A 12,632-nucleotide genomic window follows, 5' to 3' on the forward strand; every position below is an offset into this window, starting at 1 on the left:
ACATGCTCGTGGGTGGGCTTCGCTTTGTTAGAAATGCGAACGTCCTAGCTGTGTGTGGTTTTATGGGGAAGACCACTGAAGTTAATCAACAAAACAAAATGAAAAGTAATCAGGCAGCATTACGAGTAGAAGATTGACTAACTGTTTGCCCTGTTTTGTGGTTTAATCACAGTGAGAGTTGCAGGTACAGTGCAGTGGTGAACAGTGGTTGAAACATAACGAGTTATTTAAGAGCTGACATCCATTATGCTACCAGAGCTGCAGGAGGCTCAGTGGCGAGTGCGATTCTGAGCGTCGGGGGCTCGTGAGTGGCGTTGGGTCTTCAGGGTGCGCTGCTGGCAGGTGCTGTGAGCAAAGGGCTTTTCTTTGAACAGCTCGATGGACTAACCTAAGATCATATAATCGCTCTGTTTTTCCTTGTGTTCTCATTAAACTCTAAAGCTTTTCCAAATAACCATGCCATTTCATCCCAAAGCCCCTTGTTTCTTGCTTTTCCTCCCCAGACTCAGGATATGGCCTCCAGCTTTGACCTGAGCAGCACCTTTAACAACGAGGCCCTGGAGGGCTTCGATGAAATGCGGGTGGAGCTGGACCAGCTGGAGATGCGGGAGAAGCAGCTGCAGGAGCGCATACAGCAGCTGGACAGAGAGAACCAGGAGCTGAGGGCAGCTGTCAACTCGAAGGAAGAGCAGCTGCAAGTGGAGAGGGAGAAGGGTCGCTGTGCTGCCCAGGACAACGTTCGCCTCACGCACATGGTGGCCGGGCTCCAGAAGCAGCTGGAGATCACCCAGGCCACGCAGAACACCGTGACGGAGCTGCAGGCGTGCCTGCAGGCCCTGGAGCTGGGCGCTGCGGAGAAGAAGGATGAGGACCGCCACTCGGGCCTGCAGCGACTGGAGCCCATGCTGCAGCTGCTGGCACAGGAGCTCGAGGCCACCCGGGCCTCACTGGGCAGGAAGAACCAGAGTTTAGCCAGTGTCCCAGATCCGCCGGGCACAGCTGAGCAGAAGGCCGATGTGGCACTGGACACAGCGGGGCAGCAGCAGCAGCTCGTCCCCAGTGCCTCGGCCCGGGAGATCCAGGAGCTGGGGGAGAAGCTTCAGGCTCTAGAACGAGAGAGCACCAAGGCCCAGGAGCTCAACCGGCAGCAGAGTGCCCGGCTGGAGCAGCTGGCCAACGAGCTGCAGCTGAAGGAGGAGGCCCGGGCGGGCCTGGAGCGCCTCGCAGGGGAGACGGCCTCACTCCAGGAGGAGCTGTCCGGGAAGAGGAAGGAGGCAGCCGAGCTCCAGCAACGGCTGCAGGAGGCACTCGCCCACTTGAACTCCGCGGAGGAAGAGCTGGCAGAGCTGAGGCAGGAGGAGAAGCGGCATGGACAGGAGAAGGAGCTGCTGCAGCGAGAGGCCAAGTCCCTGGTGTGGCAGCTGCAGCTCCTGGAGACGCAGCTGGCACAGGTGAGCCAGCATGTGAGTAACCTGGAGGAGGAGAAGAAGCAGCTCATCCGGGACAAGGACCACCTCAGTGAGAAGGTGGGGACACTCGAGCGGCTTGCTGGGCAGCCGAGCCCAGGCCCGCCTGTGGCAGGTGAGGAGAGTGAGGCCCTGGACTCCACCCCTCGGGGCTCTGCCCCACAGCCGGCCTCGGAGATGCCGGGGGAGCAGGGAGGCCTGCAGGAGGGACCGACAGGCGATACCAAAATGCAAGGGAGCAGCCAGGAGGAGGAGCTGCAGCAGGCCAACAGGGAGTTGGAGAAGGAGCTGCAGAGTGTGGTAGCGCGCAACCAGCTCCTGGAGGACAAGCTGCAGGCCCTGCAGGCTGATTACCAGGCACTACAGCAGCGGGAGGCGGCCATCCAGGGCTCCCTGGCTTCCCTGGAGTCCGAGCAAGCCAGCATCCGGCACATGGGTGACCAGATGGAGGCCAGCCTCCTGGCTGTGAAGAAGGCCAAGGAGACCATGAGAGCCCATGTAGCAGAGAAGGAGGCTGCCCTGCAGAGCAAGGAGGTCGAGTGCCAGCAGCTGCGGGAGCAGATGGAGCAGGGCCGGCAGCTGGCAGAAGCCCGGGAAGGGGAGCTCAAGGCCCTGGAGAGCCAGTGCCAGCAGCAGGCCCAGCTGATTAAGACCCTCACAGCAGAAAAAGGCCAAGAGGGGCTCAGCTCACCTCAAGAAAACGCATCTCAGGAGCTAGCTGCCCAGCTGGTCCTATCTCAGGCGCAGCTGGAGGTCCACCAGGGAGAGGCTCAGCGAGTGCAGGCGGAGGTGGTGGACCTCCGGGCCAAGCTGCAGGCAGCGCTGGGTGACCAAGAGAAGGTGCAGAGCCAGCTGAGCGTGACCGAGGCAGCTCTGCAGGAGCACAAGGCCCTTGTGCAGCAACTGAAGGAGCAGAACGAAGCCCTCAACAGAGCCCACATCCAGGAGCTGCTGCAGTGCTCAGAGCAGGAAGGGGCCCTGCAGGAGCAGAGGGCCCATGAGTTCCATCTGAAGATGGAGGAGCTCCATGCCCTGCGGGAGGAGCTGTCTCAGGCCAAATGCAGCTCCCAGGAAGCCCAGCTGGAACACGCCGAGCTGCAGGAGCAGCTGCACCACGCCAACACGGACACCGCCGAGCTTGGCATCCAGGTCTGCGCGCTGACTGCTGAGAAAGAGCGGATGGAGGGCGTACTGGCTCGCACCATCCAGGAGCTCCAGGATGCCAAAGAGGTGGCCTCCAGGGAGCGAGAGGACCTGCTACACCAGGTGGCGGGCCTGCAGCGAGAGAAGGAGGGCTTGCAGGAGAAGCTGAAGGTGGCCGAGGAGGCAGCTAGCTTACTGCCTCGCCTGCAGGACCAGCTGGCCCAGGCCGAGCAGCGGGCCCAGAGCCTCCAGGAGACTGCGCACCAGGAGCTCGACACCCTCAAGTTCCAGATGAGCACCGAGATCATGGACTACCAGAGCAAACTTAAGGTAACCCTAGCCTTGACCCCCGGGATGCTCCTGTCTCCTGTGGCGGGACCTGCTGGGTGCAGGAGGGTATAGGTTGCATCCTCAGCCATGTGGCACACGAGGGCCCAAGAATGTCCTGAAGGCCAAGGCAAATGTGCTCCCGTTCCGCTGTCAGCATCGCCCTGCAGGAGACGCTAGGGGTGTGATGCTGAGGAGTGATGCCTTAGCCTGGAAGTCTAAACTCTAGGCCATCGCAGACAGGTTTGGCCCACAGAGAACACTTTTTTAGTTAGCAGTCAACATTTAAAGAGCAAGATGTTTACAAATTCAGTTTGGGTGCTCCTTTGGAAATCTTGAGAGACCTTAAAGCCTGTGCCCTCAACCCCACGGGGCAGCGGTGGGCAGGAGCAGGGTGGGGGCTGCCCACATCAAGGGACAGGCGTCCTCGGCATTTTCCTTGCGATCCTTTATGCAGCTGCCCAGCCCTTTCGGGCACGCGAGTTTGAGAGCCCTGCTGTAGCCTGGAACCCACTGCAGAATGCCAGCAGTTCCTGGCTGCCTGGAGCCCTGCCTCTGCTTCTCTGTCCCTTCAGGCGCCGTTCTGGTAGCAGGTGCGGTTGGAGGGAACTGAGTCAATTAGTTATCGCGAGGCCCTTGGCACAGATGAGAACAGCAGTTACCACGTGCCTTTGATACTGCACAAAGGGAAGGGGTCAGGGGTCAGGACGGCTCTGGTTGCCAGTGCCGTCTGCGTCCAGGCCTGTGCCCTCTCAGGTCGCTCCCACGCTCTGCTCCGAGGCAGCTGTGGCCTTTGTTTCCACAGGTGTGCCTCCTGCCCTGTGAGCCCATCCCGTGCAGCTCCATGTGGCTCAGAGGCCGCTTTTCCCCTCGTAGAAATGCAATTCTAAGTTTGGGGACCAAGCCACGTCTCTTAGTAGGCTTGAAAAGATTTTGTTACCGATGAAGCCCGATGCTTACTGAGTTTGGGGCAAAAAAAGAGAGGTAGCTTGGTTTTCACCCTTTTGCGGGATGTGGCTAAGGGAGTCTCAGAGCAAGGACCCCACTTCTGCGATCCCTGTCTCGTCCTCTCCAGACTGCCAGTGAAGAGTGCAGGAGCCTCCAGGACCAGCTGGAGGAGCGAGGCCGGCAGCTGCGGGCTGCCGAGGAGGCCATGGGGAAGCTGGAGGTAGGCCTGGCCCGGGGGAGTGCCCTTCCGGGAGCCCGACCTGCAGCTGACCGCGTGGGTCGGGGGGACTGGCGCGGTGGCCTCTGCCCGGTCGTTTCCACCCCCAGTGTGGGCGCCTCTCGGGGAGGAGGGGACCTGGTTAGCTTTTCACTGGGCCATCGAGTGGCTCCCTGTAGGGCTTCCGGGTCCCGAGCTGAAGCTGTCGTCAGTTCACTTTTGCAGACCCCCTGAGTTTTGTATCATGGTCCTTTTCCACTCCCTGGACACCGGCCAAGCGTGTTTTTCACGCGGCCTCGTGGAAGGGAAACCAGTGGCCTGTCGCAGTCACCCTGCAGACGTGCTCCAGGCCAGTGGCTCTGAGCTGCGCAGTAACGGGTGGCGCTGAAACCACGGTCCTCAGGGCGGCGGCTGGTCTAACTGAACCCTGCCCCCCCCCCGCCCCCCGGAGACTCTGATGCCCACCACCCCTCTAGCCACCACAGCCAGTTGCAGTGCTGCTTAAGGGACATAACTGCAGATTGGAGCGCGTCACAAATCGAGACGCCACAGACAGAGACACAGGCCCTTGGCCTCTGGAACTGAGAAACAGACAGACACACACACAAACAAACACGAGCCCCTCCGGTGGGAAGTGGCCCAGCCAGACGGGGTAGAGCGCACGGCAGTCGCTCTGCGGTGTCTGGCGCGCGCTTTTGCGAGCCGTGTCTTCTCCGTGGCGCCCGTTGCCAGGCCGCCCAGGCAGGTGTGGGAGAGGAGCTGAGCCGCACCAGCGCGCACCTCTTGGAGTGCCAGGCCGCCGTGCTGAAGAAGGACCAGGAGGGGGCCGCCCTGCGCGAAAACTTGGACAGGTCAGTCGACAGTCCTTCCACGCGGCCAGTGGTGGTCTTCAGGGAAGGGGTGCTGGGTGCAGCCATTTAGAAAGTCAGCCACTCACATGAAGGCAAAGAGGTCCTTTTTCGAGAAAAGCCACAGACTCGGAAAGTGCTTACGCCGGAAGCGGGGCGCAGAGAGCCCGGCCGTCTCCCCATCACAGCCCTGTAGGCAGCGCGGCCTTTCTCCTCCTCCCACTTCCGCGCCTCTGGTGGGCTGTGTTTCAGTTCACTAGTGTCGTGTTGTGGAAAAACTCACAGGAAGTAAAAATTGGGAGATAGTGGTGATAACAACAGCAAGCAAAAAATGCCTAAAGTGGAACAGGCACCATTTTTAAGTTCTTTGAGTCTTCCTGCCCTTGAGCCTGCCCACCGTCCAATGAGGATGGTCTATCATCCCCGCGTCGGAGAGGGGGGACGCGGCTCAGAAGGGCCGAGCTGCCCCCCCAGCGTCGGACAGCGTGTAAGCCACGGGAGCAGGGTTGGAGCCCAGAGCATCTGGCTCCAGACTCTGTTTTCTCAGCGACTGCCCTGAAACAGTCAGACAGATCGTGTCGTGTTCTGCTTTACCGTGGGGTACTGCTGTGTGTGTGTGTGTGTGTGTGTGTGCGCACATGCATGCGTGTGCTTTCCTGCCTCGGATGTGACTCCAGCCCCCCCTCATTTCCGCTGTGTTAGGTGTGGGTCCCCCCCAGCGCGTCCCGAGCGTGAGTGAGTGTGCCGGGGCCCCGGACCAGCCTGTGTTCCTGCAGCCCGTCTGGAGCTGGGTCTGTGGAGAGCACCTCCCGCTGTCACCCTTCCGTCGTGACTTTGTGACCTTACACTGTGGGCCTCTGTGCGGCCAGCCCCCGGGCCTCCTGCGCCGCCTCGTCGTCAGACTTGGGGGCTACCTGGAGTCGTGAGCACCAGCCCCCCCATGTCCTGGTGGAGCCAAGCTAGTCCTGCCGGGGCCTGGTTAAAACAGGTTTAGCAGGAGATGCTGGGACTGGATTGCCTGTGTGCCCCCCACAAAGGCAGGCACCCCGAATCGTGCCAAGGGTTTCAGTTTTCCACCCACCCCTCATCCCCCTGGCACCCTCCTTCGAGACCTGGGCCCCAGCCCCGACGGACGTCCAGAGCACATTGACATGCAGTCACCTGGACATGCATTCCTTCTCCTCCGGCTCTCCTTGGCTGCCATTAGCCAGGTTCCGTGTGCATGGCAGTTTACATAGAACTTTCTCAGTTGGTGATGTGTTTTTTTAAATGCTGTAACAGTGGTGGTTTGTGAGGTCTCCAAGCCATTGTTTTAGCTGCTCAGAGTTGCACAATCTCTCTGTCCAAGATTGGATTTTATGTCACACTTGTGTGAATAAACCATGGTGGTGTGTGCATGCCCATGAGATCATTCCGGTGGGCGGTGTCTAGGAAACAGCCTCCTGGCAGCATTGCATTGTACTGGATGAGATGCAGCTTCGTCCCTGCAGAGACGTCTGTTTACGGGAGCGTTTATAAGCATCTTGCTGGGCCTTGGGCTTGGTGGAGACCTTGGAAAGGCACTGCCTTGGGGGATAGCCGAGCCGAAGGTGGGTGGGCAGGGGTTGGAAGACGGCGTGGCTTGGCCGGCACCCTCTGCGGGCCCTCAGGTTGCGCAGCTGGCGGCACGGCTGGGAGTGCCCGCCGTGTGCCCAGCACTGTGCCCCGTGTGTAGAGTTACAGACACGTGCAAGACTCCTGCATGTGGTCAGCTCCAGAAAGCTGTGCCCCTCTGTCCTTCCAATCCTGACTCCTTTTCCTCTTGCAAATACCCGCCATCAGCAGCCCCTGAGCTTTGCCCTACGGGCTCCTCTCGTAGCCTCGGTGCCTGCCCAGAGTTCCCTTCAACCCGGGGTGTTCCAGGTGACCTGAGGTTAGCTGCTTTCCCAGGATGCCCCTGGTGTTTTGTGTGCGGGGGAGGGTGAAGAGTTCGGGTGTGCGAGGGGGGTCTTCAAGGCTAGCGGGGTGCATCAACTGCCGAGACGGGAAAGGCTGGGAGGGCAGCGGGGCCTCTTCTTAGAGGCCTGGCTGGGCCCAGAGGCACAGGGGGAGCGGGAGGGGCCGGTCCTCAGGAAAACTGGCCCTCCCCCTCCAGGACCCAGAAGGAACTCGAAAAGGCCACAGCAGAAATCCAAGAGTATCGCAGCAAACTCTGCCAGGAGGTGACAGACCGGGAGAAGAATGACCAGAAGCTGCTGGCTGACCTGGACGACCTGTCTAGAACCAAGAAGTACCTGGAGGAGCGGCTGATAGAGCTGCTCAGGTGAGTGCAGGGATTAACCCCAGCCGGCTGGCTGGCTGGCGTTGTCCCCCAAGCCTGGCTTTCCTTCAGAGAAATGCAGCTGTCCTTGAGAGGACTCTTCAGGGGGAGATGCCCCTCCCCTGCCCCAGCTGTTGCATTCTCGTGCTAGGGTCCCCCATCCCCCCACCCCCCACAACATACACACACCCTGACGTACAGGTTCCGCTCAGGCCCTAGGCAAACAGTGGATTTCAGTGTTCCAGCAAGTGCCCAGCAGGCTGGTGTTTTCATATTGCTCTGTGATGTTTTCAGAGTCTCTGTGTGCTCAGCCTCAAGCGACAGTTAGTGACGTTTTGTGTTTTACGGAAAAGCGCAGGTCCGAGGTGTTCCAGAGTTCCCAGGGTGGGGGTGCCTGGGGCAGATGAGACAAGTCGTGCTCCAGCTGGGAGGAGCGCTGGTCCAGAGAGTGAGCTTCCCTGCTTCCTGACAGTTTCACGTGTGCTTAAAAAGCCAGTCGATCCCATGTTCTGGCTTTTGGATTTAGGGGACTTGTCTGGGGTTGACGTGGAGTCCCGGGCTGGTGATGGAACTAGTTTCCCTCAGGACCTAAGTGGCGCTGGTGATGGCCCTCAGGGGCCGAGGTGCTGCTGGGCCGCTGTCACCCTCAGGGTGTGGCCCGGGTTCCCTCTGGGAAAGAATTAAACCTTCCTGCGTTAGAAGCCCAAAACCCGGAACATGACCAGTAGCAGCAGTAAGGACGCCTCCATACCCACCTTCTCTGGTGTATTGGCATACGTGGGCACCGCCAGGCCTTTCCCGAGATCCCCCACTTCTCTCAGACTCGCTTCCTCGGGGGGTCCGCACCTCTCGGAGGAGCCGGCGGGGATGAGCATCCCGTCAGATCTTCAGGCCGGGGGACCTTTGGTCTCCGGCAGTGATGAGTGCTCCCTGGAACCGTAAACCGTAGACACGTAAAGGCCCCGAGCACACTGAACACCTGAGTGGGCCGTGCACGCCTGGTCCTTGGGCTCACAGCACACAGACTGGCCTGCAGTCTGACAGCACGTTGTAGCTTAAACTCCCAGTGGCCTTGTGCGCCGCCACTGAGGTGCCTGAGCAGTGCGTCACCCTTGTCCATGCTGGCCAGCCACTCTTTAAGGTTGCCAGAGCCACTTACTGACACCGTAGGCCACCTGTGTGCCTTCACGTGTGGTGTCAGGTAAGGGCCTGCGTGTTAGGAAGGGTCCTCCTGAGTCCAGGACTGATGTGAGGTGACAGAGGGGACCTAGAGTGGGACACGTTTCCAGGGTAACAGTGAATTCTCCTTCTGTGTCTTGGGCATTTTGGCGTTGGTCTCTTGAAATGAACTGGAGATGATTCTATTGTTTTCATGGATTCTTTCTTTTTTTCTGACGCGGCTGCATCCCCCAGGGACAAGGACGCCCTCTGGCAGAAGTCCGATGCCCTGGAGTTCCAGCAGAAGCTCAGTGCTGAGGAGAAGCTGCTTGGGGACGCAGAGGCGAACCACTGCCTGGACTGCAAGCGGGAGTTCAGCTGGATGGTGCGGCGGCACCACTGCAGGTCAGCGGCGCCCCCCGCAGGCTGGCGCCACCCCGCCAGGGCCCACGGCCGGAGCAGACGGCCGTGGCAGGCGCTGGCACTGGGCCTGCCTGTCTGCGAAGAAGAGCACGGGGCTCTTTGGTTGTAAGGGACCTGGGCCAGGCGGGTGTGTCAGGCAGGGTATTAGCAGGGCACTCGGGGATCCCTGAAGGGGAGGAGACTTTAATACTGATGGGTGGGTGGAGTTAAGGGGACCCACAGGGATGTGGAGCACCCAGAGACCAGCAGCCCCGGGCCCTCCCTCAGCCTGCAGGGACCAAAGGGAAATGGCGTTACTCGACCCCAAGGAGAACAGGGTCTGAGGCCTCCCCGGAGGAACCCAGGGAACAAGACCCCTAGGGCCCAGAAGGGTAGGCTACAAAGAATCTCGGATTGTGGCCAGAGCAGAGGGCAGGGCTGTTGTCTCTCAGGCCTTGACCCTGCCCGAGGCCTTGTATCAGGGAGGTGGTCTTGGCCTCCCACGGCCTGGGAGACAAAAACGTTCTCCCACCCAGCTCTCCAGGGTGGCTTTATTGGAGCCTCACCACATGGGCCTTAAGGCCACTCCCCGAGGTGGGGGCAGAGCCCGGTGTGACGAGAGCCACGTGGCATCCAGGACCCAGCGCGGAGCCCCATTCCGGTGCTGGGCACCGTGCAAGTCTCAGGAGGCCTCACCGCCCGTGTGTTTCGGTCCCCAGGGCCTGCGGCCGCGGTTTCTGTTACTACTGCTGCAGCAACTACGCCGTGACCAAGCCGGGGGGCAAGAAGGAGCGCTGCTGCCGGGCCTGCTTCCAGAAGCTCGGCGGGGGCCGGGCCTCCCCCGACAGCACCAGCTCAGGCGCCAGCCAGGGGCAGCCCAGCCCCACCCCGTCACCAGCCCAGGCTGGGCTCCAGGCCACCGGAGGCCAAGGTCAGGCTCCTGCCGCCGCCCTCAGTGTTCCGTAGGTGCCACACACCCCTGCCCCCACAACACACACACACGCCGCTACCCAGTCTCGGCTAGTTACCGGCAACAAGCTCGGAGTCAGTGTTTCCAAACCCAGGCTTTCATGAAGGAGGTGCTACAAGTGGAGTGCCGCCAGTTCGAGACTGCCTTTACGGAGTAATTAGTAATCGGGGTCTGTTCAGGCAAGAAGTGAAGAGGGCATACCTGCCTCCTGGTGTGGCTCAGTGTCGCGGACAAGAGGTCCGTGTCCCTGTGAGCTCACATCCTACCTGGGGACCGCACCCCACGCTTGGGAGATGCCCGACATGCTGCCCTCTCCCCGAGTGACCGCAGGCCGGGCGCTGTGTCTGGGGACGACCGCCGCCTCCCCTCCCCCCGCAGCCCGCATTCTCGCTCAGTGGCCGAGGAGGACCTGTTCTCCTCGTGCCCTTTCACCTGGCGCGGGGAAAGGAAGCTCTGTTGGGTGCCTGCCGCTCCGCTCCCCGCACGGCCCCGCTGACCTGCCTGGGCTGCCCCCTCGGGAACTGGCCAGCGGGCGTACCTGGGAGGCAGCGCTGACACGGCGAGGGCAGAAGTGAGTCTCGTCTCTGCCCAGGCGGCACTGCCCCCGCGCTGGTCCCGGGGGACCCCCTTGGCCTCTGCCTGGACCCAGGGCAGCTGGCCACCGGAATAGTCAGTTCCTCCTCCAGTAGACTGGACCGCCATGGGGGCTGGCGGGCTCCGTCACCCGTATCAGGTGCAAAGAACCGCTCGGGGTGGGAGTGTGCTTTGCACAGCTTCAGTATTTCTTCGCATCTTTTGCCCAGTTAGAATTTTTTTAATTACTGAATTTTGAGGGTCCTTTATATATTCTGGATACAAGCTATTTACAGATAATGTGTTTTACAAACATTTTATCCTAGTCTACAACCTGTCTGTTCATTTTCTGTCAAAGAGCAGACGTCTATAATTTTGATGAAATCCAATCCATTCTTTCTCATGGATCGATTTTTTTTCTTTTCTTTGTGTAGTCTATGTCTCTTTGCCTAACCCAAGGACTTAAAGATTTTTCAGATTTTCCCAAAAGTTTTATAGTTTTAGGTTGCAGTTTGGGGTCCATGACCCTTTTTTAAGAAAAGATTTTATCATTTTTAGAGGAGACAGGAAGGAGAAAGAGAGGGAGAGAAACATCAGTGTGAGAGGGAAGCATCGATCGGCTGCCTCTCACACATGTCCTATCCGGGGATCGAACCCACAACCCAGGCACATGCCCTGATGGAGAGTTGAAGTGGCCGTCTTTTGCTTTGTGATATGACACCCCTAAGCCACTGAGCCACACACTGGTCAGGGCTATGATCTACTTTGAGCTCATTTTTTTATATGGTGTGAACTATTAATGGAGATTCTTTTTCTTTTTTTCTTTTTTTTTTTTTTTGGCATAGTGTTGTCTAGTTGTTTTACTACCATTGGTTGGAAGGTGTATTCTTTTCCTAAAGAATTGCCTTTGCAGCGCTGTTGGAAATCAGCCGAGCCTCCCATCCGTGAGTGTAGTACCGCGCTCCAGTAGTTACGGCCCTTTTCTGGGTTCCCTCGGTGGACCTCAGTGTGGATTCCTGGTGCTCGCCTGTGGCTGGGCCTATACAAAGCAACCAACCCCGGTCCCTTCTCAGCCTGTGCCTCAACCCCTTCATCACGTAGACTTCAGGCGAGAGGAAGAAGCTTCCTTCTAAAGCACAGCCGGTCCCCACAGCCTTGTGGCAGGCCAGCTGGGAACTCGCGGCTCGCGAACTGGGATCCTCCTCTCGCCCTCCCTGGCTCAGCGGCGCGCCTTCTAGTGACAGTGGGGCACAGCACTGGGCCAGAGCGCTGAGGGCACTAGTTTCGATTTCTGATATGCCCTGTCTCCTCTTTTGTCTGCCTGCCTTCCCCTCTCCCTGTCATTCTTACTTTCCTTTCACCTCAGACCGGCTGTCACATTTTCCGTGACACGCGCGAGCGAGTGCCTGTGGGCGGGCGGCGGGCACAGGAGCGTGCAGACAGCATCCTTCCTGCCGGGCGGCCCGCAGAGCCGAACACAAGTCCCCCAGTCAGGAACACGGTGGCTGCTGCCACTCCTTGCAAGGAGGGAGGGTCTTTCCCCCACCCCCACCCCACCCCACCCCACCCCCAAGGGCTGGGTGGACATGCAGGTCAGACTGAACCCCGTTTTCACGGAGGTGTGAATGGGAAGTGTCAGGGAGCGAGGCCTCAGCACCACAGAGGTGTGTTCACGTGTCTGCCAGGGCCTTTCCTGCTTTGCAGGAAAGGTAAGGCTTTGCTGCTCCTTCCCTTCTAAACCGGGGGCCTCGGGTGAGAGCTGGAAACCTCTCTAAGGCCCTGGCTCGAGAGAAGTCTCTCAAGCTGGCATTCCGTTGCATCTGTGGTCCCCACTCTGCCCCTGGCGTGTCCCGGCAGCCAGTCCTCGCGCACCGACATAGAGCTGTCGCAGGGTGAGCCCTTGGTGTGTCCTGGTGGCTTGTCCTGCGTGGCTGCACCCCCTCACTTCCCCGAGGCCCCCCCCCCACCCCGTGCACAACCAGCTGTGTTTCTCTTCCCTCCCGGCCTGCCTCTGCGGTCCAGGCGCGCACACAGACCTCCGGCCCCCGGACGACACCATGTTCGACATCATCACGGACGAGGAGCTGTGCCAGATCCAGGAGTCCGGCTCCTCCCTTCCTGAGACACCCACTGAGGCCGATTCTCTGGACCCGAGCGTGGCCGAACAGTGAGTAGACGTCGCCTCCGTCTCCTGAGCGTTCACTAGAATGCCTGGCCCGTGTGCTTTCCTGCCAAAGCGGCCAGGGAAGTTCAGAAGCAGGGCTGGCTGCCCCCTGCTCGA

At 59.9% G+C, this 12,632-nt stretch overlaps 1 protein-coding gene across 6 annotated transcripts in view; it reads left to right on the forward strand.

Moving 5' to 3' along the window:
- The window catches only part of FYCO1 (FYVE and coiled-coil domain autophagy adaptor 1), a 70,716-nt gene that overhangs the window by 22,970 nt on the left and 35,114 nt on the right, over positions 1–12,632 (forward strand). For 5 of the 6 annotated variants that reach the window (XM_045857183.1, XM_045857187.1, XM_045857185.1 and 2 more), the window contains exons 8-14: positions 504–2,939; positions 4,012–4,104; positions 4,834–4,952; positions 7,084–7,251; positions 8,662–8,811; positions 9,528–9,739; positions 12,374–12,518. In XM_045857183.1, the coding sequence (XP_045713139.1) occupies positions 504–2,939; positions 4,012–4,104; positions 4,834–4,952; positions 7,084–7,251; positions 8,662–8,811; positions 9,528–9,739; positions 12,374–12,518 (3,323 nt within the window). Of the gene's footprint in view, positions 1–503; positions 2,940–4,011; positions 4,105–4,833; positions 4,953–7,083; positions 7,252–8,661; positions 8,812–9,527; positions 9,740–12,373; positions 12,523–12,632 lie in introns of those variants that run through there. The other variant, XM_045857188.1, reaches the window with a different exon arrangement.

Source organism: Phyllostomus hastatus, unplaced genomic scaffold (genome assembly GCF_019186645.2).
Source record: "Phyllostomus hastatus isolate PE091 unplaced genomic scaffold, TTU_PhHast_1.1 phas_scaffold_129, whole genome shotgun sequence".
NCBI lineage: Eukaryota > Metazoa > Chordata > Mammalia > Chiroptera > Phyllostomidae > Phyllostomus > Phyllostomus hastatus.